Genomic DNA, 24,797 nt, shown 5'->3' with positions numbered 1-24,797 from the left:
TTTGGTTCATGATTTATCAAAAACCATCCTTCATAAAGTAAGTAGGTACTACGGATATGGGTAATTATCATATTATCCCTATATCTGATAGTGACCTTAATTCTGGTAAAAATGAATCCAAAGATGATTATAGAACGGTATATATTTCTATCTTACCATATCTTTGTCATAGTTTATCTGTCGTTGATCTAGGTTTCTTCCTCTTCTCCAACAAACAAAATTGTTCATTGTCGACAAGAAAATACATTCTTGCTTTGCGGTTTACAGTAAAAATTTAAACGCTCCTTTTATTAAAAGTATGACTTCCTAACCTTTGTTATTTTGGAACTTATTTCTATTTCCATTTTATGAGAATGTGATGGTTGAAGAAACTTTTTACTCCCTCATAACCACATCTCTTGATTTCTCCCACGTCTTTTTTTTTAATAACTCTTATGCATCCTTTGTTCTGGGTAGAGACTATATGTATGTACAGTGCAATTTTACTTTTAAAAAGATAAATTGGTAGTTTCTGTTGTTTCTATATAAAATAAAACTCCGAATTATTACATAGACCTACATTTCTTAAATATTACAATACAGACTAGTCAAATTAAATTAGTTAATAAGAGAAGGCAGAGAACAAATACAATATTTAAAAATGAACTACGATGCACAGTATAATATTCTTGTCGTTATAATATTAACAGCTTAATCTTCTTCACATGAATCCACCAAACAGTGAGTTAAAACAACTTTCTTGAAATACTCAACGGAACTTTTTGCCGTTCTTGTACGATTTTCACTTTCAAAATCGACAGAATAAAAACCAAATTTTTCTCTGAAAAAAATAAACATTTTTGTTAATTCCCATATACCTAATCGTTGCTATTTCCTTATTCATTAATACATAAGTTTATAACAATAATTTTTAAGTTAAGAGAATCGTCTTGTAGTTTTTTATTTGCTGATAATATTTGACATATTTCGCAATTTTTCAATTTTCAATCATTTAATTCATTTCCATAGATTTGACAACATAGAAAGTATTTTATGTATATATAAAATCGTCGGAACTTTACTAACTGAAACGACATGTCATCATAAAAACACAATTAGTTTTTATTTAAAGTACTATGGTCCTTCAGGTTGCTATGCCGTTATATTTGGTCGGCTTACATTGCACTTTCTTAGCCTCAGCTATTAAAGTTTGCTCTGCCCTTACAACCGTTGCACACATGCCGGAACCGGCTAACCGGATCCGGTTACCCGGCAGTAAGGTGTAGAGAGTCTTATGGCAGCTTTCACACGTGACGGAAGAAGCTATCCGGCGAACGGCCGCCGGGTTGTAGCCGGTCGCCACTACTTTTTAAATATTTGTACGCAACTATGTCGAATGTTTGTTTGTTCGCTAGAAGTAGATATAACATTCTTTATATCACTGCTTGAATCCAGACCTGTCCAGTGGGACAAAACTTAGCCTTTTCATATTTTTTGGATATTTTTCATATTTTTTTAGTTTTTTTTTATTGCGACGACGTCGACAGTAGCCAAGCCATATAATTGCAATGCGTCTACGATTCATCTCTTGTCGTGATAAAAATGCAACTGAGACTAATATCTGCCAAACCGGTTTGAAAATTAATTTACGTGTGAAAGAGCCAGCGGGATCCGGATAGCCGGATCCGGTTAGCCGGTCCGGCTAGTGTGCAACGAGGCTTATTGTTCTCGGGTTAACCTCGATGGGGGCGGATCATCTCTCAGACCCCTAGGACCCTCTGATGTTGACTTCGGTTTTTGTTCTTCATTTTAAGGCCGCTGTGGTGGTCCTTTGAAGCTTTACGTAGTGGCCTATCAACCAATGCTAGGAAGGATTACAGAGGCCACTAGAGATCCTCTCAGACCACCATTGCTTGAGTAGCGGCTCCATCCGCAGCGACCATCAATGACCGAAATCAACAACAGGACTTCCTAGGGCTTTTGAAAGCGGGTCCGTCCCCACTGAGCCTAGTCCGAAAACAATAAAAACTGATCAAAGAATCCTACGGCTAAGAAAGTGCAATATAAGTCTTAACTTTCACTGATTAGGTTACATAGACCACGGAGGAACAACCATGGTATGTACTTTAAATATAAGCACNAATTTTTCAATTTTCAATCATTTAATTCATTTCCATAGATTTGACAACATAGAAAGTATTTTATGTATATATAAAATCGTCGGAACTTTACTAACTGAAACGACATGTCATCATAAAAACACAATTAGTTTTTATTTAAAGTACTATGGTCCTTCAGGTTGCTATGCCGTTATATTTGGTCGGCTTACATTGCACTTTCTTAGCCTCAGCTATTAAAGTTTGCTCTGCCCTTACAACCGTTGCACACATGCCGGAACCGGCTAACCGGATCCGGTTACCCGGCAGCAAGGTGTACAGAGTCTTATGGCAGCTTTCACACGTGACGGAATAAGCTATTCGGCGAACGGCCGCCGGGTTGTAGCCGGTCGCCACCACTGCCAGCCCGGCTGCCGTGTACCGGCTTTAAATATTTGTACGCAACTATGTCGAATGTTTGTTCGCTAGAAGTAGATATAACATTTTTTATATCACTGCTTGAATCCAGACCTGTCCAGTGGGACAAAACTTAGCCTTTTCATATTTTTTGGATATTTTTCATATTTTTTAGTTTTTTTATTGCGACGACGTCGGCAGTAGCCAAGCCATATAATTGCAATGCGTCTACGATCCATCTCTTGTCGTGATAAAAATGCAACTGAGACTAATATCGGCCAAACCTCTCAGACCCCTAGGACCCTCTGATGTTGACTTCGGTTCTTGTTCTTCATTTTAAGGCCGCTGTGGTGGTCCTTTGAAGCTTTACGTAGTGGCCTATCAACCAATGCTAGGAAGCATTACAGAGGCCACTAGAGATCCTCTCAGACCACCATTGCTTGAGTAGCGGCTCCATCCGCAGCGACCATCAATGACCAAAATCAACAACAGGACGTCCTAGGGCTTTTGAAAGCGGGTCCGTCCCCACTGAGCCTAGTCCGAGAACAATAAAAACTGATCGAAGAATCCTACGACTAAGAAAGTGCAATATAAGTCTTAACTTTCACTGATTAGGCTACATAGACCACGGAGGAACAACCATGGTATGTACTTTAAATATAAGCACAGTCTCTGAAATCCTTAAAAACACTAGAATAGCCACAATAATTATACACCAATCGAAAAGGAAAAAACAGTAAAATTCAATCTTGATTTGTCACGTCTTTTTGAAAACGAATTATATTGTTCCAGTTATGTACACAGGGTGTGCCAATTAACACTCCCGCTGCCAATATCTCCGAAATGAAAAAAAAATATTTTAGTTCCGGAAACTGGGGTTGTTAGGTCCCTCGAATAGCTTCAAATTGCAGTTAGAATTGTTAGTTCAAATCTTTCTGTATAGTTTTAGTTCCGGAAACTGGGGTTGTTAGGTCCCTCGAATAGCTTCAAATTGCAGTTAGAATTGTTAGTTCAAATCTTTCTGTATAGATGGCGTGGCGATACTAAAATAATTTTTGATCTCTGGAACGTGGGGTAAGTGTGTTATAAAATTCGCATAGTGACAATTTATTGACTGATATTTAAAAAACCAAGAATATCAAAAATTCAAAAAAAAATATATAGTGTACCTTGATATGTTCTTTCAATACCTCTGGGTGTTTTTTGCGATTCTGATCTTTTTTGGTTATTTTACACAATTTTTTTAAAACCATGTTTTTGTATCATACTTGCCCTTCCTACTGGGGCAAATGTAATAAAGGTCTCGGCTCTCGCATAGGCATTGTATACACTTCAGACGGGATTATTGTGAAAGAATTGATTATTTTACATAGAAAAAGTGTGACATTTTATCATTCTTTTTTAGTGCCAGTCCATCTGAAAGATCGTTAAATTGTGAGTAATTTTTGTAATATAAAGTTTTTCCCTATATTTACTTGTTTTCGAGATATGTCGACTTCAATATTCAATGTATCATGTAACAGGAATATCAATTATTTCATTTAAATCACACCGAGACAAAATATTCTTTTAAAATATTGTTACAATGACTTTATGAACATCACATACTAACTCACAAACAATAAATTATAAAAAAACAAATGATCAACTACAGAAATACAATAGTAAAATGAAAATAAGTCATATAAATAGTATTAGTTAAATTGAAACAAGCAAGCTGATAAATCTGTAATTAATGGAAAACTAACATGTGTCATCTGCCATACATGTTTTATTTTAAACAAATGACTTGAGCCACCTATGACTTTTTAATAACATTTGATAAAATACAGTTGTTTGTTAGTTAGTATGTGATGTGAACAAAGCTTTAAATAAAATAATAGATGTTCCTATTACATCATACATTACATATTGAAGTCGACATATCTCGAAAACGAGTAAATAGAGCTTTAAGTATATTACAAAAATTACTCAAAATTTATCGATCTTTCAGACTACATTTCCACGTTCCAAAATCAAAAATTTTTTATTATCGCAACGCCATCCATACAGAAATATTGAAACTAACAGTTCTAACTACAATTTGAAGCTATTCGAGGGACCTAACAACCACAATTTCCGGAACTAAAATAAATTTCTTCATTTCGGAGAAATTGGCAGCGGGAGTGTTAAATGGCACATCCTGTATACTAAAAAATAAATACTGCATTTGTAAACTTACGAGTACCCACTGGTCCACTCGAAACTATCCATTAAACTCCAAGCTGTGTAGCCGATTACATTGACTCCATCTTCCATTGCACTACTAATATTGCTTAGATAATCCTAAATAAATAAGTTTCTTATATGAAACACAATACTAATAAAGTACAAGTCTTAAACCTTATATTTAAATTATATTCTAAGCTAAAAACATATGACAGATTTGTTTTTGATAAAGTTCTTAACTATGCGAATAGTTTTATGTATATAGAACACTTATGTGGGTATGATCATAAAGTGGTCTCCGCCTACATCTGGCTCTATTACGCCAATTTTTTACTTATCTGCGTTTTCTTGTCATATACAAAGTGTCGGAAACAATTAGCAAAAAAATAAGGGAGTGAATCGGAAACGGAACTACCATATGGCAAAAGAGATCAGTGCGGGTCTAGATGTACTTGCTGAACCAATTACTACAATCTAATTGCCAATATGATACATGGCCTTGGGCTATCTCCAATTTTTTCTGAGCGATTTTTGGAACGTCATTTTAGGGATTTTTTAATTAAAAACATGACTACGTAGTCCTAAACAGCATCCCTTAAAATCCTGGTATCTTATATTTCATCAATTGATAATGCAGAATATTTTTTTTGTAGAAGATTCAAATGCCTTCCATACAAATCCTCAAAATTATAACACAAACCGTTGGCACCTCCAGCCGCAAGATCCCAGACGCAGCAATTCTAGGTCAGAGATACTCCATAGTCAAGGTCCACGTGCTCGATACACAAAATAATTATTCACTTTCAAGGTCAATATTTTCTACCACCAACTTTTCAATCCAGTGAAAAAGAATTTGTCGTTCAATTCTTCATCGTTCCAGGAATAAAAAAGTTACCATTGCGGCACTTCAGGAGAATTAAAAACTGATTAATCTCAACGACAGACGTAAGGCTCAGGTTTGTTATTATTATCTAGTTCTGCCAAAGTTCTTTATACAGATGATAATGGATAACTCCGAAAACCCACTATAGCTTCTAAGCTATTCTAAGGTTTTTACAATATACTAAATTCCCACTAATACCAAATATCACCAATAAGATTAAGGATGTTCAAAATATAATTTTACAGTTTCTAGCGAATTTTAATACATTTTTTAAATTACCCTGTAATAGTTGATCCTGATTTCATCATTCAAAGATGACCCATCATCTGACACTCCATTCGCTGTGATGAAAATATCTGGACTGTTATATGTGTCTTTAATCCAATTTAATAGCTTTTTTATTCCCCACGGTGTGACCTAAGCAACAGATATTAATATTATTTTTTCTGTGACAGGTTTATTTTTCAATATAAATTAAAAGTTTAATCTTTCGAAGAGTTCATTTACCATTTAAAAAATAGTCTAGGCTATACAGTTTACCGACAGAAAACTTGAATTTCCTTAATTATCTGTTTCTATATGTACACTGGATGTATGTAGTACAGAAACCGCAAAGAATATCTAAAACAGTGTTTTCTTGTTATAAATTTTGATGTATCTGCCACTTGTTGATAGGTATATTTGTTTTACAGTAAATGTGTGCTTCCAATAAATTCAATCACTACCTAAAACTTCATTAATATAACTCAAATATTTCCGACTCCTACTTCCAACCTTTTTTTAATATTATCAAATTTTCTACTTCAGTTTGAAACACTAGATTGAGATACCGCATATCTTTCTCTAGGTACTATAAAATATGGATTATTCACAGATATAAAATACATACCTTCAGCCAGGAAGATGCGGAACTTGGCCATTCGGATGCAAAGTGCTCTTTCACTCCAACATCCCAATCGTACCAAGGAATCCTTATTTCTTGTTCTTTCTCGTATTTAATAATAGAGGACGTGTAAGTATTCAAGCCCAGGAAGTCACAAGTGCCCTTAATGTACTCTATTTCTTCGTCTGTAAACACAGGAAGACGAGATACACGACGACCTTCATGCATACTTCGATACCCTATGCGAGTCTTCATTACTTCTGGATAATCGCCAATGAATAAAGGATTTGCGTACCAGCCAAACTGTAAATGAAAATTTCACAAATGAGAATCCCAGAATTAACTGGACACCATACCATCACAATCTCTATCTAGAAGGTGACAATTTAAAATAAGCTTACCAGATTCCAAGCATCATGGCAGGAGAGACCTGATGCACTTTATATCACACTCTCAGAAGACCAGAAGGGAACTCCCTGAGTCGCCCTCATGTTTTTAGCCTGGAACCTTCTACTACAGTTTTTTGACGTGCTTGCACTATACTTCGAGTGGTCTGTTTCTACATTTTTACATACAATAATCAACCACCCATCAACAGTGCCGTGTGCACAGGAAATAATTGTTTGTTAAATTTTATGCTGATTGATTAAGACTTTTTATACAATGTTCCAGAAATATTTGATATATAAATTACTGTGAAACATAAAATAATTTTGAATAAAATCTGGATTGGTACTCTTTTTATATCTTTAAAAATTGTTAACTAATAATGGTTAAAATTTATTTATTAGACAATATGTATTTTTAATTCTGAGTTGACTGATGTGTCACTTGCAGAAGTTTAATTACGTTTCAGATATATTTCAGTTTTTTAAAAGCATTACATTCTTTCAAAAAACATATTTCATTATTAGGCCCCACATTTTTTACACTATTTTAAATGTATTAAGTTAATTCAAAAATATTAATTTTTTAAAAAATTTATCAAATGAAATTAAACAATGTTATTATACTAGAAATCTATTACGTAAAAAATATCTATCACCGAATATCACTGCTGATATTACAGGAAACAATTAGTCCTCAACTAGTATTAGCTAATACCTAGTGAACAGCCAGTAATAAAATAAATACTAAAAATGATATGTCTAAACATAATCAACACAAAAACACGCACTTGAGATTGTTATTAAATGCAATTATTCAAATAAACATCTTGAATTTTTGCTGTTAATAATAATAATAATAATAATAATAATAATAATAGTCTTTATTGTTCTATAACAAACATACATATTGCACAAACTAGTTTCCATTAAGTCGAACAAAAGGCGAAGTCTAGTCTGCACAAGCAAGGTTGTGCACACTACTCAACATAACCTATTACTAACATAAATATTCTAATCCTAAATAATAATTATTAGTAATGACATTTAACCACAAATAAATAGTAGTATTATTAATAATATTGCCGCTCAAATAAAAGTCTTTTATATTTACGTTTGAATGAGTATATATTGCTCTCTTTTATATCTTGATCCAAATTATTATAAACATCGCAAATTTNAATAATAATAAAAATAACAATAACAATAACAATAACAATAACAATAACAATAACAATAACAATAACAATAACAATAACAATAACAATAACAATAACAATAATAATAATGATAATAAACAGAAAAGAGGAAGAAAGCAAAACCTATATCTAATATTGAAAATTATTGAAGTAATCCGAGGTAATTCTTAACAAATCATTAAAATTACAATGAAATAAATCACACTGATCTGCTATTTGGTTATAATTATTAGCCATTAAATAAACAGGAGATTTTACAAGCACATTTGTTCTAGCATTTCGACAATAAAACAGTGGGCCCTCACGAGAGCCAGAATCACCAAAAGACAATTTGCTGTCAAACATTACACCAAGATCCTTAATGTTCTGAAAACGACATTTGACATATGTGATATACCTTATTATAATCAAATGCTGCTGCTGTTCTAGTGAAGAGAAGATAGTGAATAGTTGTGTGGGTACACATGTCTGCAAGTGGATCATTTTAAGTATTACGTCAAGAGCGCCAGCCAACGGTTGCAAGGACAAGAACAGACGCGGGACGCACACACCATGGTTCCAGGAAAAGGTCCACGGCAGATTGGCGCCAAGGACGAGATGCATATACCTGCGAACAACACCACACCAAGACTCTCCAACGAACGCTCGACCGGACAATATTTCTTTTCACTGCATTTTGTTTTCAATAAAAATACTTTTATTTTACCGTTGAGAGTTTCATCTTGCTGCACACCGAAAGCAAGCCTCATTTGCGTAAACCTTCTACGTACTATTCGATATTTATTTAATCCATAGATAGCTCGTTAGCATTATTTTAGTGGGGATAAAATGCGGGACCAAAAAGTGTTACTTTTCGTTACAAATACCTGATTAAAATTTTGACAATTATTTCTGGAACGCCTTGTACAGTTCACACAATAAAAAACATAGAAGATTCCATTACGACACTAGTTTTCCCTACCTCTAGTTGAAAACATCCGGCTTGTATAAAAATTATAAGAATGTTTAATGACTATACTCACCGAAAATTGCCGTTTAGTTTCAGCGGAGACCGTATTCTGGGAGGTGTCATCTTCAGGTTCATACCAATTACTGTCTAAGGCTATAGAAATTTTTCCTGTAATCAGAACTTTAAAGTTTCCGTTTCTTTCAACAGTAATATGTGTTAATACCATTCTGTGTAGACCTAAACTCTTCATCATAGAGATGCCAAACTTTAGCATGAGCCTTCAGGAGGTTGTGCGTGCATTTGTAGTCAAGTTCGCCAGTTTTCGAAACTGATGGTGCCATTGTACCGTATCCATATCCTGACAAGCAAGTTTGTTTAGGTTCGCTAAAGGTCAACCAATATTTTACATCATCTCCAAATGTTTCGAAACAGAGCCTTGCGTAGTCCAGAAATGTGTCTATAATGAACATGTCGATCCATCCTCCTTGTTTTTGTAATATTTCCGGAAGATCCCAGTGGTACAGAGTTACAAAAGGTTCTATACCATTATCTTTTAGTTCCTTGATGAGGTTTTTATAATAATTGAGCCCGGCCTCATTAACACTGCCAATGCTGCCTACAAACATGCCATATAAAGTGTTTTATTAAGAACGGGATATAGTTTAACAAATACGACTTAATGAAATATTGCTTCTTTTCAATCTACAGAGTGACAGAGCTTAAAATTTTACAAAATTTAGAAACCATTTCACTAGTTAAGTTTAAAATTTCAGTAAACATAGAGGGTGATAGTTCCTATTTACTGATAGAGCTGAATATAATCTTGTATTTCCTATCCTTTAGTATGGTTAGGCAATCAATATTAAGTTAATGTTGAATAAAAATAATGGAAAGCTAACTTTTTATGTACGATATTTATAAAATCAAAATTATTATCTTAAATATTATTGCTACTCGATGTCTAGTGAGATATTCCATTCCTTTGTATGTACATAGTTTTGTACCTACTAGAAAGAGCAACCTAATATTCTGTGGGTACTATAAAAGCATAACTTATGTCGCACTAGATGAAATAAACTTTTTAACTAATGATATTTTAAAAAACATCTACTCTGTGAACTATTTGCTCTGTTCAACATTTTATATTATACCCCAAATATTTAGTAAACAGTTAAAATCATTCGCCATAGACATTGACTAAGTATAGACTTGATTCCAGCTTACTAATTCTCATCGTATGTCATGAATGAGATGACCGACTGTATTTATTTAGATGTCTACCAACATATCTGTGTAGGTGAGATACAACCTACAAAATATATGCCATATCTTAAATATATGACTTGTGTCTATGTATACTTATTCCATGTCGGTAGTTAAAACACCAAAAAATAGCTGCATCATTCATGGTTATCCACTTATGGCATATTGATGCGATCTATTAAGTTCAAAACCGGTATGTGTCTGTTACGTTCTACGTACTAATGAACCTAGAAGTTTACTTGATATTGATAGTATAATTCAATGCTGGTGGGGCTATTAGTAAACAAAGTAATCGGTGCCCGAAACATCATTAGTTTAAAAATTATTTGGTCTGGTGGAGTCACAGGTTTTGCTTTCATTGTATCCATAAAATAGATTTATCTCTGTCAGTTTGACCGATTAAAAGCACTAAGTAGAAGTAATGCAGTGATGCATCTCGCCTACACAGTATTAAATCAATAAAAATAGTCTAATATAGCAACAGAAAACTGTGCATATAAAAATGTATGTAAAAACAATTACCGTTAGTTAAAATCCTTGACCAGGACAAGGAGAATCGGTAGTGATCAACACCCAGATCTTTTAGTAACGCTACATCTTCCTTATATTTGTGATAGGAATCGCACGTGATGTCAGCAGTAGCACCTCCCTCCACTAATTCCGGTTTGGTGTGGGTGAGATAATCCCAAATATTTTCTCCCTTTCCGTCTTCGTTCCAAGCTCCTTGTTAATGACAAAAATTAATTTTTCTTCTATTTCATTCTTATAATACAAAATTTTAATATACAGCGTGGTCCAGATTTTAATAGACAAACTTTGGGAAACCACTAAACAACAAAAATTAACATCACTTTGCTCTATGAACATAGGCGCAGAAAGCCACCGTTTATAAGATACAGGGCGTTGAAATGAACTAAAATAAAATAATTTTTTTAAATATCTGGAAAACGGCTTTATCAAATTTATCCAAATTTGGTACACATTTTTTTTTCAAATATTTCCCCGAGTTTTGTATCCACATAGTCCAAATTCAAAGACCAGTGGCGGACAAACAAGGATGTCGTTTTCTTATTTAAAATAAAACTTCTACGCCACTGAATTAATTGGTAATATGAATACATTTTATAATGGTCTGAAATATTCCGGATGAAAAAACATTCTTTTATTTTTATCGAAAAGTGAATGGTTTACGAGTTATGAGACATATTATTCAAGTAAACAAAGCGTTGAAATCGGGAAAAATAAAACAAATTTGGGTGGTCCAGATTTTAATAGACAAACTTCGGGAAAGTTTTAAATGACAAAAATTAACATCACTTTGCTCTATGAACATAGGCACAGAAAGCTACCGTTTATGAGATACAGGGCGTTGAAATTAACAAAAATAAAATATATTTTTTTAATATCTGGAAAACCGCATCATAATATGTCTCATAACTCGTAAACCATTCACTTTTCGACAAAAATAAAAGAGTCTTTTTTCATGCAGAATGTTTCAGACCGTTGTAAAATGTATTCATATTACCAATTAATTCAGTGGCATAAAAGTTATACTTTAAATAAGGAAACGATAGGGACGGATAGGAGGAAATGGCCCTGTACGTTGGCCAACACGAAGTGCGGAGATGAACCCTCCGGACTTTTTTGTTTGGGGGCGTATGAAAGAGAATATGTACCGATGTAGTCCATGCAGCAGATCCTCAACAGCGTATTTTTGCTGCAGCTGCGGCAATTTCCGGGAGTATTTGCACGTATGCGAACTAATTTTAGCATGTTTATTAATTAGCACATGGAAACAACTGTGAACAATTTTTGCGGAGCATGTCGTCTATTGATAAGTAATTCGTTTATTCGTTTAATTTTTGTGTTACTTTTAAACGAGACTTGAATAGAATTCAGCATTTTCGAAAACAAGATTTAAACCGTCAAAACCGCCATCAGCACTTTCACAAATCTGCGCGCCTCAACTTCATATGTTGGATTCTTGGTTCATTTCTTGAAATTGTTTGTGGACTGTATTTCTGATTCAGGATTAATTAATTAATCTATGTTTTAAAATAATAACTCCGATGAAGTTTGACGTGACTTATTTTTTATTTTTATTTTGACATCATCTTTCTTGACTTATCTGATAACAAAATGCAAATCACACTTACGACTAAGACTAACTAACTAACAAGCTAATAAACAAACAGCTGCCATCAGCACTTTCACAAACCTGCGCGCCTCTACTTCGATGATCACCAGGGACGGTTTTAAATTTGTTAAACCTTCATTTGAATTTTTTATTTCAATTTAAAACGTAATGTTTTAGACGATCAATTGCTTAATAAAAGTTGCTCATTTGCGTGCCCTTTTCAAGGAACGCACTTATTACAGAACCACTCTGTATTAATTTAACTAATAGATAGTAAATATCGACAACTGTTGTTAACAATAGAAATGTGTTTGAAATTGCGAATTGATAATGATGAAGTGCATGTGATTTGATAACTGACAGCATTTGAGTATCTATTACGCTTTATTTTTTTTCGCACACATTATATCAAGACCCTCTCAACTTTGTAGAGCACTAAATGTGGCCCTTAAACTAATAGTTTAGAGAACCTTGAGTTAAGACAAACATTAAAATTCATTTGGTGATTGCAATTCCATATTTATCAGCTACGGAATAAGTGGATCTGTTCCACAAGTGAACCTGAAACTGTTTTATCCATAGTTTACACAAGTCACTCTAAATTATCTAAACTTAATATTTTAAGAAACCTAATACGATATAAAGTCGATAAAAAATTGACCGGAATAAATACAAATTAAAGAAAAAATAACATTCCTGGAATAGTTTTGCAGCCTCTGGGTTTTTTAATAAAGTTATTAAATCAAGCGATATGGTTTCTGTTCAAATCAATTTTTTTTTTGTTCATTTTGAACGGCGTTTGCAATTAATTTTCTTTGTTTCTTCAGCATAATTCTCTTCATGAATTCTAAAACTATTACAACTCTTTACAACTTCTGAATTTTTTGCAAATGTTCTCCGAATAGCCTTCTGAATATCATATCTTTGCATGCTCAGAATCACTTTGAGAAAACAAATATTTAATAATTTTAGATTAAGATTTTAAAAGTCTATCCTGGTAGGGCCAAATAACAAAGTTATTGTGAGTGGTAGAGGGAAATTGTAATTATGACTTACATATTTAATTTGAATTGTCACAAATTATTAAATTTGCTTTATTTTTGAAATACTGTCGTAAAACTGGAAAATGATGCACAAAAAACAGCGTTACAGAACAAATATAATGAGCATATTAAATACAAAGGGATTCATTCTAATTCTAAACACTTACCTTCTATTTGATGCGAACTACTAGCTACACCAAACATGAAATTATCCGGAAACGCTTTAGAGCCATCATCAGATAAACTGGAAGTAATTATGAATTTAAAAAAGTGCCACATACTATTTAAATCAATATAATTATCGATGTTAACTACATAAATAGTACCTACCTTATATTTATTCCTTGATGTTTGTCAAGACTAAAGTAGAAATCCTTAATATTATAGTTTTTGTTTTTTTTTTGCCGAAAATGCCATTTTAAATACGGTTCTTATGTTATAAAAATTGTATAGTCCAGGCTGTATCGTCGCTCCCGCTAGGAACATGATTCTCATTCGATTTTTTTTATAATCTTACTAAAAAATTACCCTTGAAACATATCCGCATGTTGCCAGACGTTACTAATGGTCAAAAATTGTTTAAACTATTTTTTAAACCAATTCGTAATTTTCGATTTTTTCGCTCGAAATATTTTTTTTAGGGTTTTTGGGGTATCCTGAATAAAAAAGTTCCTAAGCAACTTTTCTCTAAAATCTACCGTTTTCGAGATATTAACGATTTAAAAAAAAACGCGATTTTAACCATTTTCAACGTCAATAAACTATATTAAAAATTGTAATTTTTAGTGTTGCCAAAATTCTTAAATAATCTTTGAACATCTCTTAACAAAAGTCCGAAGAGTTACGTCGGCATATTTTATTCTGAAGACTTATTTTTTTATTGTAAATAAGGGGCGCGCGCCGCGTTTCTCGTCCGCTCTTGGCCGCCTCCGAATACTGCGTCTCTCTCGCACTCACTCGAAGTGTATACTCTACGCCTACAACTAAGGATCTGCTTGTATCGCTCAATATTGACTGGTATTTTTGTTGTTTTTTGATAATAATAAACTTAATATTAATAAACTATTTAATAAATAATGTTAAATATATGATCATATCATATGATCATATGATCAACATTTAGCTGGAAAGCAATCTTTCTAGTACTGATAATAGGTTGTTCTTCTATCAAATTAAGTACTGCTGCCTCAAGCTGTGGTGTTCTTACTTCTCGATGGCGACCACAATCCTGCGTTCTTTTGTTGAATGAACCATATTCACGTAATCGTTGATGAAGTCGGGCAAATATTATATGTGAAGGATGCTGCCGTTGAGGATACATTTCAGCATATCTTGTAGAAGCTTCTAACCCATTCCCCTGCGACAGACAGTAAACGTAATGCATATCAGCCATTTCCTCATTTGTGTATGCCATTTTAATAACAAGTGAATTATTAAAGTAACAAATTAAGAACAGAACAACAATACACAATTAGTATTACTTCAATTTCAAAAATTTACAAACTGACAGCTTACTTCCAATTTAATTGTCAGTATTGCTAATAGCGGCCTACTAGATAAATTAGTTTCGTATTTTCGTTTTATGGCGATATGTATCTTGTTCGTAAAATAATTTTTTGCTGCGAACTGGTTTATTTTGGGCAAATAATTCAAGAGACATTTTTTTTAGAATGAAACAGGCTATCGGAAATAAATTTTTAAATGGTAAACAAATAATAAGACAAAAAGTTACGTTGGAAATAAATTTTAGGGGTTGCGTTTTCCACCCCTTACAACCATGGGGTAAACCAAATAAATTACTGGCTAAGTGTCTTTTTGGTAGTAGAAAATGTCAGGTTAATTTCAATATTGTAACTTGTTTAGTGCTAAAAATTGTTAAACAAATTTTATGTACCCCCTTTAAGGGGCTGTATCTTAACAAGGGATGCTCCAATGAAGTTTCTTTATATGAAAGATGCTATCTTTTTTTCTATGAGGAATCATCCCCTTAAATGTTTTACACTTATTTAGTTACACCCTGTATACAATATACATAAGTAAAGGTAGATATTTAATTTTAGAATATTTTATTATATAGAAGTTACATTTCCTTTACACCAAAAGTACAAATATGAAATGTACATTGCATAAATGACATGTTTCTTAAACTATTCGGTATAACAGTCGAACTTTCTTGTGTATTTTTTTCTGTCATGGACACAACAGCCGTTGATGTACCTAGTCGTAAATCGGATGTTATTTCAGCACGTTCTAAACACTTATTAGCTATTTCTGTCCTGTGTGCTACCGATTCATCAATATATCCTTCAGCGACCGTTGATGACTTCCAACCGCCATGTTTCGTTAGTGTCATCAAGTCTCCCCCAGATTCAACTAACAATGTAGCAGACGATCTCCGAAATGAAAGACCTGTATATGAGTTAGCATTGTCAAGTTGAAGAAAATTGTCTACTACTGTGTCAGGTACCTCATAAAACTGATTTTTACCCACAACCTGATTGATACATTTCCCATTGCGATATGCATAAAACAGGCGACGATCTTTTGCTGCTGCTGGACGAAGGGCTATGTACATTCGGTAAAATTTAACATTTCTTCAGTAACTAAAAATCTCCTGTTTCATCATTTTTTGTTTGCTTAAGTTTCACAATTAATAGCGTTCCCGAATCTTCAATATAATCTAATCTTACCTGGCTGATTTCACAAATTCGACAAGCTCCTGCAATCCCAAATACAACAACAACCTTGGCCATTGAATAAACTTCATCAGGAGCATTATTTAAAGAATCATTAATTTGTATAATCGTAAAAATCGCAGATTTCTTGGGCGTATAACCTTTCCCATTTTGTTTCAGAAATGTAATTAGTTTGAAATATTTTGAAATGTCTATATTATTATTGGATTTTAACATACTTTTAATCATTGAATAATTCAACCACACTGTTGATGGCTTTTGTTGTTGTGCCAGTTCCACAAAAAAGCCAATAACACCGTCTCCGAAAACGAACTACATATCTTTTTCATCTTCCATTCCATAAATCTTGAATACGCGGTTTCGTAAATTTTCCGCGATTTAGCTGGCAATAATTTTTGTGACGCTACTTTCGCTGCTTCTACTAACTCCGGTGGAGTCAGAGAAAACTCGGAATCAGACGTTTTTTAACTTTATATTATTCAAAATAACTACTAAACAACCACTAAGTTTGCAATTTTTAAATCAAATCACAGAATTAAATTGACAGCTATTTGATTACTTTAAAGGTTTCCTTAGCAACGCAGATGTAATTGTCGCATAGACCTTATAAACTACTGGACTCGCCCAACTGTCATTTCGCCTATATAAACAACAATCGCTCAGACGTGTGCGAGAGAGATGGAGCTAGTAAGGGCTTAAGCTTCGTTCACAGAATTTCGATTGCAGCGCGCCTACATTTAATTCAACCAATCAGATAGCTATACGCGATTCCTTACCCCTTTTTTCTGTTGGGCCGTATTCAAAGACTTTATAAAAATAATATAGACTAAAAGACAAAAACTTTTAATTTTTTCCAGTAGTGTACGTATGTAAAAGGGTTTATTATATTACTGTCCTAGTTACAGTACAATATTTGAATTATTTTAGCTATAATATTCCAAATAGTTTTTATAATGCCTTATTTATGTATTTCTCCATTTATTTTCCTCATATCGTAAACTCGATCGGTTAAAATTACTGTAAGCTCCTCTGACGTAGTTGTTCCAAATAATTCATATTTTCTTGCTTTGCAGAACTATATAAATTGAAACTATGTCGATGTTTTCTTGGTTCAACATATTATTTGAAGAGAATTTTTGCTGGAGCACATTATAAGTACATTTCAGTTAAAACTTTTTCTTTATATTCGATTTGATGTTAAAAAATAATTTGAAGAGTAACACATTTAAAGCGGCAAAATTTTGACGTTAAAATGACATTTTGAGGATGGAGGAAGTAATATGATCTAATAGTTATCATCAAAGACAACTCTACTTGGTCATTATTTTCAGAAAGATGCGAAAAGTATAAACATGTTGGTACCATCATAACTTCTTCCCTACCTATGAAATTTAATTTTTTCTCCACTTAAACGTCTCTTTGCGCAATTTATCGCAGGACACGATTGCACCAAATTTAGTTTTTACGGATCATTTCATATACACTATACATTTTATATACACATTTGTTTTACCGGTATTTGCCTCAACTAGCTTCATCTGCCTTGCACACATCAGCGCGATTGACCTCTCTTTCTAGTCCATAGTTTACTAGGTCTATGAATTGTCGCTATAAGTATAGCAGCCTACCAATTTAAAACTTTAGTGACTAATATATTTGTCAGAGCCACCATACTCTAGGTGAATATTTTTTGGAAAAAAAAATCTGAGCAGGCAGAAAAAAGAGATCAGTCAGTGTCAAATAAATAAGTTTTTCGTTTGCATTTTACTTTTGAAAAAGATTCTAATACACCTAAAGAATAAAGATTTATTCAAGATCTTGCGACTTTATTTGGAAAAAACCGAACCGTATGCTTAGGGTAAAACGGGTAGTTTTATCACGAAGCAATTGACATTTTTGGCGACCGTGACAGGACAGGGAGTTTTAAGTGAAAACAAGTCGTTTTTGTGGATGTACTGGGTGTAGTAGAAGCATATAGACGATCACTGGACAAACTTTTATCGCTTTTGGTTTTGGTAATAGTGTGGTTTGACAAAGTTTGCAGTGAAAAATGGAGCAAAAGAAGAAACATCGGAAAGTGCTTCGCACTACTTTTACTAAATCGGCAAAAGAATTAGATGAGTTATTATCGACGCCGGAAGGTGACCTACGACTCATCAAGGTATCAATAGATATTCTGCGACAAAAATTCGAAGATTTAAAACAAGTTGACAACGAAATCTACAATCTTCTATTAGATGATGATGCCAACGAAGGAGATTTGTTAGTGGAGATGGAGGTCAGTGATAATTATATCAAGAAGTTTGCGGATCTGAATAGTCGCTGCGAAGAACGTATGCAGCCCAAATGGACAGATGCCGTGGAGAATGAGGCAACTTCTGTGATATCTGATGGAACTGTTAATAGCAGAACAGGTAGACGTAAATTTAAGTTGCCCACCTTAGAATTTAAGAAGTTTGATGGGAATATTAAAGATTGGTTGCCATTCTGGTCTCAGTTTCAAAAAGTGCATGATGATCCGGATATAGACTTGAACGATAAAGTTGAGTATTTGATTCAAGCTATGGTGCCGGGTAGTAGAGCTAGGCAGCTCGTCGACAGTTTTCCCGCTACAGGAAGTAACTATAGTAAAATGATTGACTGTCTTCTCTCTCGGTTCGGTCGTGAGGACTTGCAGATCGAAGTTTATGTTCGAGAGTTGCTCAAATTAGTTATAAATACCACTTCGTCTGGCAATAAAATAGACTTGTCTTTCTTGTATGACAAATTAGAGTCGCAGTTACGGGCATTAGAGACACTCGGCATTACATCCGATAAATATGCAGCCATGCTATTTCCTTTGGTCGAGTCATGTCTCCCGTCAGATTTACTAAGAGTTTGGCAACGTTTACCGGACAGCCACCTTTCGACAGGCGCCGCTTTAGAAGAGACCGCAGGTGTTTCTACAATAGAAAATCGTCTCAGAAGCCTCATGAAGTTTTTAAAGAATGAAGTCGACAATGAACAGCATGTTAATTTAGCAGTGGAGGGTTTCGATTTAAGCAATAGGAGAAATAAGGATTTTAGACGTGGAGAAAATAGATCAAAAAGACACGAAGAAGATTCTCCAAAACTTTATACTGCAACGGGCTTAATCAATTCCTCAGTAACAAATAAATGTCTTTTTTGTCAGAATTTGCATGAGAGTTCAAGTTGTTTTAAAGCTCAGAAACTAAGCTATGATCAGAGAAAAGATATTCTGACTGAAAAAGGGGCCTGTTTTCGTTGCCTTAAAATTGGACATCAGGCTCGTTGCTGTCGAGGTCGATTAAGATGTATCATTTGTGGCAAATCACACGTAGCTCTGATGTGTCTGGAGCTCTCAGCGAAACGACAGAATGATGGAAAATCCGATCAAAAGGACATTAAGGAAGAAGTTGTGACGGGAACCCATCAGGCACTTGCGAATAGTACGAATCAACACATTTTTCTGCAAACGCTCCGCGTAAAAATGGAAAACTCTCAGATAAAACGATACGTGCGCGCGTTGATAGATACGGGATCTCAAAAATCGTATATTTTAAAGTCCACAGCTGAATTTTTGAAGTACAGGTCCAAAAGACAGATTAACATTATTCATGGGTTGTTTGGCGGAAGTGAGTTATCTCAGAAGCACGACTGTTATGACGTCACAGTAAGCAACAACAGCTATAGTTGTACTTTTGAAGCTTTGGATCAACCCGTAATTTGCAACGAAGTTTCTGCTGTATTTCATGGTGTCTGGACGGAAGAACTTCGCTTGTTAAATATCCAGATATCGGATTCATATGACGATGCCCCTATAGAACTTTTAATAGGTTCCGATATTGCAGGAAAGCTGTACACAGGAAAACGATATGTTCTGAAATGCGGGCTGGTAGCCATCGAAACACTACTAGGCTGGACCATGATGGGCAAGATACCCCTGGAAAAACCTCAAAGCTTGTCTATGATTTCTGTTTCCCTTTTCGTTAACAATGCCTCGATTACTAATCTCTGGGAACTTGATGTTTTAGGTATAAACGATCCTGCTGAAAGAATGACTCGTGAGGAAACAGCGTTGGCAGCTAAAGAATTTTTCCTGGAAACCATCACAATCGACGTAGAAGGTCGGTATGAAGTTAGACTGCCGTGGTTAGAAGGACATCCGGCATTACCAAGCAACTATCAGATGGCTAAGAAGAGATTGGAGAATACTGTTAAGAAAGTTATTAATGACGGATATTTCGAAGCGTATGACCAGGTGTTTAAAGATTGGCTGAACGAAAATATTATCGAAGAAGTTTTCGAGATACAACCTACAAAGGTGGCTCACTACTTACCACATAGGCCGGTAATAAAACCCAGCAGCGCGACCACAAAAATAAGGCCTGTTTTTGACGCTTCAGCCAGAGAAAGAGACAGCCCCTCTTTGAATCAGTGCCTCGAGAAGGGTCTGAATTTGATTGAATTGATTCCTGATATCTTGCTAAGATTCAGGCGACAGAGAATTGGTGTAGTCTCAGACATTAGAAAAGCCTTTTTACAGATTAGCATACATGAGGCTGATAGAGACTTCCTTCGTTTTTTATGGTCTGACAGTGAGGGTAAACAAATAGTGTATCGCCATCGTCGTGTGGTGTTCGGAATCAACAGTAGTCCGTTTCTCTTAGGGGCCACAATAGAGTACCATTTGTCCAAGATGTTGAAGGAATCTGATTCCAAACCTTTTTCAAAGGATACCATCATGAAATTGTCAGATGGTTTTTACGTTGATAACTGCGTAACCAGTGTTGCAAATGACAAAGAGTTGAGAACATTTGTCGAAGAGGCTAGTATCGTAATGGCTGAAGGCAAGTTTGATTTAAGAGGGTGGGAGCACACTCATCAAGTCCAAGATGGCAATCTTGATATTTCCACTTCCGTGTTGGGAATGAAATGGAACAAAGAGAACGATACTTTAAGCCTAAACCAAGACGATAACACCACAGAGCAATTCGAAAATAAACTCGTGACTAAGAGGATGATGCTATCACAAGCTCAGAGAGTATTCGATCCTATTGGTTATACTTGTCCTACAACGCTAATACCAAAATTGTTGCTTCAAAAGACATGGGAAAAACAGCTTACTTGGGATACACCGGTCGACCCTATAATTGAAACACATTTTCGAAGGTGGATGGAGGAGTTGCCGTATTTATCAACTATTAGAATCCCTAGATGGATACATGCGGGCTCCGAAGAAGCAGACCAATGGGCCTTGCATACATTTTGTGACGCGAGCAAGGAAGCTTTCGCTGCAGTTGTTTTCTTAAGGGGAGTGCAGAATGGCGAGGTATTTGTACATATTTTGGCAGCCAAGGCGAGAGTAGCGCCTTTAAAAACATTGTCAATACCTCGACTCGAGTTGATGGCAGCTATCATAGCAGTTCGACTATACACAATGTGCAGAAAAAATCTAAATAGTGAACTAGAAAGTTTTTTCTGGAGTGACTCGACAACAGTACTCAGTTGGATTAGAAGACCAGAAGAATGGTCAACATTTGTTTGGAATCGGGTGAAGGAAATTCGAACAGCATCTTCGGGCAAAAATTGGCATCATGTTCCTGGTACGCTGAATCCAGCTGACCTCCCATCTCGAGGTTGTTCTGCGAAACAATTGCTCGAATCGAGATGGTGGGAGGGCCCGTCATGGTTATATCGAGACTCGTCGTGTTGGCCTAGGGATAATCTCCATTATGATGAAGAGGAGATTAATAAAGAAAAGAGGAAAAAATTGGTTACTGTACTACTCAACAGTGAGAGTAAAATAATGACGTCAGAAGACTGGCATCTATACTATTTTTCACAATACCTGAAAACTCTAAGAATGTGCGCGTGGATACTTCGATTTATACACAATTCTAGAAATAAGTATGACAAGCGTAAAGGAGACCTGAGTGCTGAAGAATGTGACAAATCAGAAATATTGGTGCTCAAACTAATTCAACAAGAATCGTTTGCGAACGAAAATGATAAGAAATTACATGGTCTGAGTGGCTTTAAAGACAAGAACGGTTTAATTCGGTTGAAAACTCGTATTAGTAATCGAGACGATCACGAAAATTTTCGATATCCAATCGTTTTGCCTGCCAAACACTCAGTGGTAAATCGGTTGATATTTGGGGAACATGTTAAGTTATGCCATGTTGGTGCCCAAGGACTGATGAGTATTTTACGAGAAAGACATTGGATTTTAGGCGGTCGACGGGCAATAAAATCAGCGATTTCTGGTTGTGTCGTCTGTAAAAGACATAATGCTAAGCCGTTTGATGCAAGTTCCCCGCCGTTACCGATGGATCGGATTCGAGATGCCGCAGTTTTTGAAATAACGGGTGTAGACTTTGCGGGTCCTTTGTATCTCAAGACTGGAGAAAAAGTATGGGTGTGCCTTTTTACGTGTGCCGTATATCGAGCAGTCCATCTAGAACTATGTAGATCGTTATCAACGGCGGATTTTATGCAAGCGCTGCGAAGGTTCATTGCCAGGCGATTGCCTCTCGGTTTTTTGTCTCCCTCCGCTTCGCGTCGGGAGACAACACAACCTCGAGCTAAAATCTAGTACTTTTTTCCCTTGTATAGTAAATATCTATTTTACTAAGGGATCGATCGTCCATTAATCACGTGAGGTTTTTAGGCCACTTTTTTACACCATTTTTGGTCATTTTTTTAGTACGATTATGGAAAAAATTGAATGAGAATCATGTTCCTAGCGGGAGCGACGATTCAGCCTGGACTAGTACCTAATAAGTTTTGTAAAATTTTCAGATTTTCTTTATGTTTGAAATATCTACATAAAAATTGATACATCAATTCAAATATTCAAATTGAGTTACTTTAATTTCAAAAATTTAAATTTTTAGTTGCTGGTGGAAAAACTAAGTAATAATCAATAATTTTAACTTTCTTTGCAGGGCGTTGAAAAAAAATTGGAGATTATTTGATTTTGTTAACTATATAATTTTTTTTAATACATGTAATGTTGTTTTTAAAATATTTTAATATAAATTTCAATCATTTTGTTATATTTATTTATTTTGTAATATTTTTCAAATGATTTACTTACGGTAATTAAAGTTCATATCATTGACACTTACCTGCTGGCAATTAAAATGGAACACAATACCAAAACTTTCAAATTCATGGTAGCTAAAGTCCTATAAAATAAAGGTATACTTGTTTATATACATAAACAGAATATGATAAAGATACATTTTTTTCCAGTGTTATCATCACTTGCGTTTATCAAAACTTGCAATCACGTTACTGCGATTTCAAGTTGTTTGTGTGCATTTTTAACATTAAAGAGACATTTATACTAGTATGGCTTAAGTGTGGAATGCTATTTTGTATCGAAGATATTAAAAAAATTGTATTGTGAATGAAATAAATTGAATTGATTTGGGTTTTCTAACATTCAATCGTCATTTACACGAAAACTTTCCTATGTAAGATGGCAACATTTTAATACTGTCGGATCGACAATGGACCGATCTTTCAGAGTCAAGAAAAAAAAATAGGCGGTTGCTATTTAAAAAAAATGTCGATGACGTCATTACTGGAAAACAAATGACGGTTGAAAATCGCCTTTTATGTTAAAATATATATTTTTTAAATTAAAAATCGAGCTGTTCGAGGATTTTTCCCAAAAAAAATTTGTTTCGTTTTTACTGAATTTATTCCATACTTTAGGCGCGTACTGCATTTATTACAAAATGCCGCAGCTCTCAGGATATCTATCGCAGCCATCTTTCTAAATATTGATAATCATCATTCTGATTATCACATCTTAATATACCTAGAGAACAAATTGCCGCAGCTCTCTTTCCCATAGCAACAAAATAATATACTAATCAGATGATCCGCAGAAAACTGCCAAACTGGCAAAATAGTTATTCAGTTTCCAACAAATTTGTCAACACCGGCCTGTCATCATTTTCAGCAAACTCAAACATGTTTTGTTCCCAGCCAATCTGCATCGCCCTTAATTGATCATGAACAAACTTACGAATTCCACCCTTTCCATTTACTATTTCAATCTTATATCAATCATTTGTTAGCTCTTTAACATTCTTGTATGGAACTCGATATTTACGATCTACTTTAGTAAGCATTTTCTCATTACATTTTGCGTAAACAAATCAAGTAGGTATAACACATGATTTGATTTTAACCTGACTAAAGTTAAATAGTTTAGATTTTTCTTTAATTTTGCACAAAGGCTTATCGCCTTCGTCAGCAACAAGATTGTATTGCAAAGAATGAATTTTAGTATTAAATAACAGTTCCAGAGAATTATATTTAGTACTATTTAGAGCCAACTGAACCTCGCCCAAACTGTGTTAACATAGTTTATTACCTTAAACTTCAATCGTTGTCATAACATTTTTCCACAAATGGACGATCACACTTCTCTGGTGGGGTAAAAGCACGCCGCATCGAATATATATGATGATCACTAACAACGCATATACCTTTTTAAACCTTTAGGCGCATCCACCTAAAAATGTGTAAACAACGTCAGAAGCCAGTCAGTTGCTTCTCCTTTGAATACATTTCGTAGACTGGTCATCAATGCCATCCCAGTCAACTAATGAATGTTTACAAATTGATCCACCAGCC

At 34.6% G+C, this 24,797-nt stretch overlaps 1 protein-coding gene across 1 annotated transcript; it reads right to left on the bottom strand.

The window, feature by feature from the left end:
• Window positions 1-625: 625 nt before the first annotated feature.
• LOC108908409 (myrosinase 1-like) lies at window positions 626-23,319 on the bottom strand. The gene is made up of 9 exons (XM_018712444.1): window positions 23,273-23,319; window positions 13,611-13,687; window positions 10,786-10,986; window positions 9,224-9,616; window positions 9,074-9,168; window positions 6,473-6,769; window positions 5,863-6,000; window positions 4,714-4,817; window positions 626-820 (listed from the first exon to the last, which is right to left on the bottom strand). Exons 1-9 carry the CDS (start codon window positions 23,317-23,319, stop codon window positions 691-693), a joined length of 1,482 nt encoding a protein of 493 aa, XP_018567960.1. The 3' UTR covers window positions 626-690.
• Between the last annotated feature and the right edge of the window lie 1,478 nt (window positions 23,320-24,797).

The sequence above is a fragment of the Anoplophora glabripennis genome, unplaced genomic scaffold (genome assembly GCF_000390285.2).
Source record: "Anoplophora glabripennis isolate ALB-LARVAE unplaced genomic scaffold, Agla_2.0 scaffold387, whole genome shotgun sequence".
NCBI classification, from domain to species: domain Eukaryota; kingdom Metazoa; phylum Arthropoda; class Insecta; order Coleoptera; family Cerambycidae; genus Anoplophora; species Anoplophora glabripennis.
The sequence above is the reverse complement of the archived record's forward strand: the minus strand, read 5'-3'. Positions and strand labels throughout refer to the sequence as shown.

Bases quoted from the DNA above. Each gene is read 5' to 3' on its own strand.
- LOC108908409 (XM_018712444.1), bottom strand. From the start codon at position 23,319: ATGAATTTGAAAGTTTTGGTATTGTGTTCCATTTTAATTGCCAGCAG. The intron at 10,987-13,610 runs GTAAGTGTTTAG...GTCATTAACAAG, and splicing joins TAGTTCGCATCAAATAGAAG to GAGCTTGGAACGAAGACGGA. The intron at 9,169-9,223 runs GTATTAACACAT...TTCTGATTACAG, and splicing joins GTTTAGGTCTACACAGAATG to GAAAAATTTCTATAGCCTTA.